Source organism: Fusarium tjaetaba, assembly GCF_013396195.1.
Source record: "Fusarium tjaetaba strain NRRL 66243 chromosome Unknown NRRL66243_c0000186, whole genome shotgun sequence".
In the NCBI taxonomy this organism is placed as follows: domain Eukaryota; kingdom Fungi; phylum Ascomycota; class Sordariomycetes; order Hypocreales; family Nectriaceae; genus Fusarium; species Fusarium tjaetaba.
Genome location: NW_023501382.1, coordinates 61,945 through 65,710, shown reverse-complemented (window position 1 = coordinate 65,710; position 3,766 = coordinate 61,945). Strand labels below are relative to the sequence as shown.

The following is a 3,766-nucleotide window of genomic DNA, read 5'->3' as shown; positions in this document are numbered from 1 at the left end:
TACTGGGGGGTCGCTGGCCCTATTTCAAGATCCGGGCGACTACGGAACAGCATCAAGCTCGCGCCTCTAGATCGACAAGTGTCCTCAAACGACATGCCACGGAAGAGAATACAGTCGACAGTACGCAAATCGCTACCTTGTCCCGTTCCGTGGTCTTGCGCCTCACGGATTCATCAGAGCCGTAAAGGGGCGTGTATCAGCTGCAACATAGATCAACTCATTACCACAGAACGCCGCCTAGTAATTGATAGACTGCCGCATTATCAGTGAACAATCAATAGTACAAAGTATGGAGGCCAGATGGTCCTTCGCCCTACAGCAACAGCATGCCACATGATCCATGACATACATGTCGAATCCCCAATCAGTCACCAGAGGCCCAGGGTAAACTTCTCAGGTTTTCTGATGATCAGCCGTACCTCAGCTAAGTTTGTTTGATCTTAACTTCCAGGGATAAAGCTCGTTCAAAACCCACCTGCTAATCATCAAAACGAAGATCGGCACATGTGGAACCCCCCCGAGATCGATCAGTTGCAAACAACCTCACACCTGGTCCATCACCTGCACCTGAACTCCGGTGAGCGATTTCCGCAGACAAGGTTTGCACGACGGTATAAACGCCAATATTCCAAATTGAAGCAGGAGTAAGGGGAGCTGGGGATCCAAGAAACAGCTCTAGGCCCTGGAGATGGGTGGTTGATCCAAGCTTCACACACCGTGGGCTGCATATCTGCGCCTCCAGCGGCTTCCTGTGTAAATACTTGCACGAAAGTTCAGCTCATCCATTCGAAAGGGGCAAATGTGCTCGCCCTCGTTAGCTTCGGTCGTGTCTCTTAGTTTTCTGGACAATGAAGAGCCACCCCTTCTCCTAGATTCGTTTTGCCCCCTCCCCTTTCCTTCACCCCTCCTGGCTCTTGGGCAACATTGCAGTAGGGTTACTCTGGAGAGGGTCTCTAAGAAGGTACAGTGAGGCAGTTACTGCTTTGATGTCTTCGGGGGCCGAATGCCACAATAGTGATGTATCTGTTGGCAAAGTTTGGGTCTCTCATCACTCACCACTTGCGTCGTCAGCGCCCTGCGGCCAGTTTTTTGTTCGCAAAGCAAATGGATGTTAAACGCAAGCAACCTGCTTCCTCAGCTTTGCTAACTTTGCTAGCTTGGCAATAACGGATCGTTACGAGTCTGGTCGCAGGTGCACGTTAGTTACGTGAAGTCATTTTCCCCTGCCACATGCCCACTCTTGTCATCCGATCCAGCTTTTCCATGGCATGGAACTTCCCTGTAGGACACTGGGGACGGTTTGTATAATGAGATGAGTCGAAGCAATCGAGCCTTCGTTCCTTTTGACAGGCACGGAAAGTAATGGTCTGGACGACAAGAAAATGTTGAGTTCCAGAAAAGCGGGTGATTTCCATGGTGTTTCATCAGAGTATCGATTCGTCTTTTGTTTGTTTCAAGAGCGTCGGCACCAGAAGTAACCAGGCGGGAGGAGAGCCGCTCGCCTACAAGTCCTGGTCATTAACGCATGACACATATATGCTTGATCGCTCGATATCGAGATTGAAACAATATACCTTGCTCATATCTACCTGATCTAGTGCAGTTGTATGCGTATGCTTAAAAATAAATTTGTGTCCGCGACATAGCCGAGCATGGCCCGCTTTCTACACCAGAAGTGCAATTATAGACAAGAAAGCGATATGATATTTCGCACATAATATATGAGTAGATTGTTCGAGCATTGTATCTTACATTTCTCAGGAGTTCGTTATTAAGACATGCAATCAAAATAGTGGACCAATAGAGTATCAAGTATGATATATCCCCTGGGGAAGTCCAGAACCGCCGTCTATAGGTAATCTCGAAGATGAGTTTACCAGGGAAATATACATACCGCTAGAGGCTTTATCCAGGCTACTTTTAATTTGCTACTGATCCAATTAATACAACACTCACCCCCTCATCGTGAGTCTTGTCAAGAGAGGACAGATTCAATCTTGAAGTAGAGAGCCATGATAACGACTCCTGATGCTTCACCATCACGAAAATAACGACTTCATGGTCACAAACACCAAGGTAAGAAGCAAAAAAAAAAAACATACAACAGCAGGTATTCGCTGGTCGTCACCGACCCAACTACTAATCCGCCCCTTGCAGGCTTGACTATGGGAGAGCAGACGGGATCCCGTATTTTACTGCAGGTATGGTCGTATGTGCTAACAAGCGTCTTCGGTAGGCTCATGAAGAAGGGGGATTTGTAGTATTCAAGAGATTAGCAATATATACAGGTTAGGATTAAGAAAGAGCCCGTTGTATTATAGCAACTCGACTCTAAAACGACTGGTAGATCCTGGAGGTCACCGTGTATACCAGCCCGCAATGATGACAGGATACCCTCTTGAAACCTAACCGCTTCTTAAACAGCCCTCTGAGAGATGATTCAATCACCATTGTTACCGCTCTCAGGTACACCCCAATCACACGCCACCGTCCAAACTTGTCCATCCAACACAATGTCCCATACAGGCTGTCCCACATCAACAACACTCCCAAGCGTCACCGGCATCCTCTGGCCAAGGCCTGTTAACCTACCTTCGCCTGCAAGCAGATATCTGCCCTCTTCAGATGTGCCGGTCCGCGCTTTGACTAGGTACATTCGCCGGCCTGGTCGAATTTCCTCTATAATCACTTTCTTGGTCAGAGTTGTCGCTGGTGCCGTACCTTCCCAGCCCTTGACTTCGGAGAGCCAGCCTTGGAGTTCAGCAGCTAATCCACCGGCTACGTATTTTGCTCCTCGACGCTGGGGGGAGAACGCTGCGGGTAGGCCATCCACTGCGGTATCGAGGTCGACAGGCTTGAAGCGCGGTGGCGCATGAAAGGTTGGCTGCTGAAGCGGTTTTAACTCATTGTTGAGGATGATGGCATCTTGGATACTCTGTGTAGACTCTTCTGATGGCGTAAGGCCACTTTCGTAAGCCTCTTCTGGGGATTCACTGCCCTTGTTACGTTGCTCCTCCGGTGTGCTAGATTCTCGCCGAGGTGAACTCGATACCCTTCGCCGTTTCGGTTCCCGCTCTTCCAATGAGGGAGAGTCGTATTGCGAAGGTGTAGAATTAGACACCTCAAGGTCCAGAGAGTCTTGAGGAACAGCATCTGGTTCGTTATCCGAAATGGCTATGCTGCCACCTTGTGATGCAGTGGCATCATCAGACTCGATTTCGATGGAGTCATGGATTGGGTCATGCTGTCTGAGCTGAACTTGAGGTTCATCACTCTCTGGAAGAGTTTCTTGTGAATTATCTCCTACTTCTTCAACATCTTCAATATCTATGCCGGTTCTTGCCTGTGTTGGCCTCGGAACAGATGAGGAGGCAAATCGGGGAGTTGACTGGAAACGCGGTAACGTCGCAGGAGTTTGCGACGACTGCGTGCCCCGTTTTGGCAAAAGAAACCTTTTGAGCGTAGGTGTCTGGTATTTATTAGGTCGAAACGTAAGTTCTGGATTGATGAAATCTTACACTTGGAGGGGGGCTCATGGTATAGGGTGAATGCGCATGACCGCTATACAACGTAACACACTTGCCATGGAGATATCACTTATTTAGGATATCTTACCGTCTCAAGTCAGTATGAGTCCTTAGCCACCTAGAATCAATAATGATTATTACTGTGTCAATGGTGAAATGCCGTGAAATATCGCTGAGGATGAAGATGTGACGTTCATAAAGAGAGTCAACGGTAAAAGCTCGGGCCAAAGACTACGTCA

General features: G+C 48.4%; 1 protein-coding gene across 1 annotated transcript; it reads right to left on the bottom strand.

The window, feature by feature from the left end:
• Window positions 1-2,440: 2,440 nt before the first annotated feature.
• FTJAE_8556 (uncharacterized protein) lies at window positions 2,441-3,536 on the bottom strand (the record flags this gene model as incomplete). The annotated part of the gene is made up of 2 exons (XM_037355385.1): window positions 2,441-3,469; window positions 3,519-3,536. The coding sequence occupies 2 exons, from the start codon at window positions 3,534-3,536 to the stop codon at window positions 2,441-2,443; spliced, it is 1,047 nt and encodes a 348-aa protein (XP_037204385.1).
• Between the last annotated feature and the right edge of the window lie 230 nt (window positions 3,537-3,766).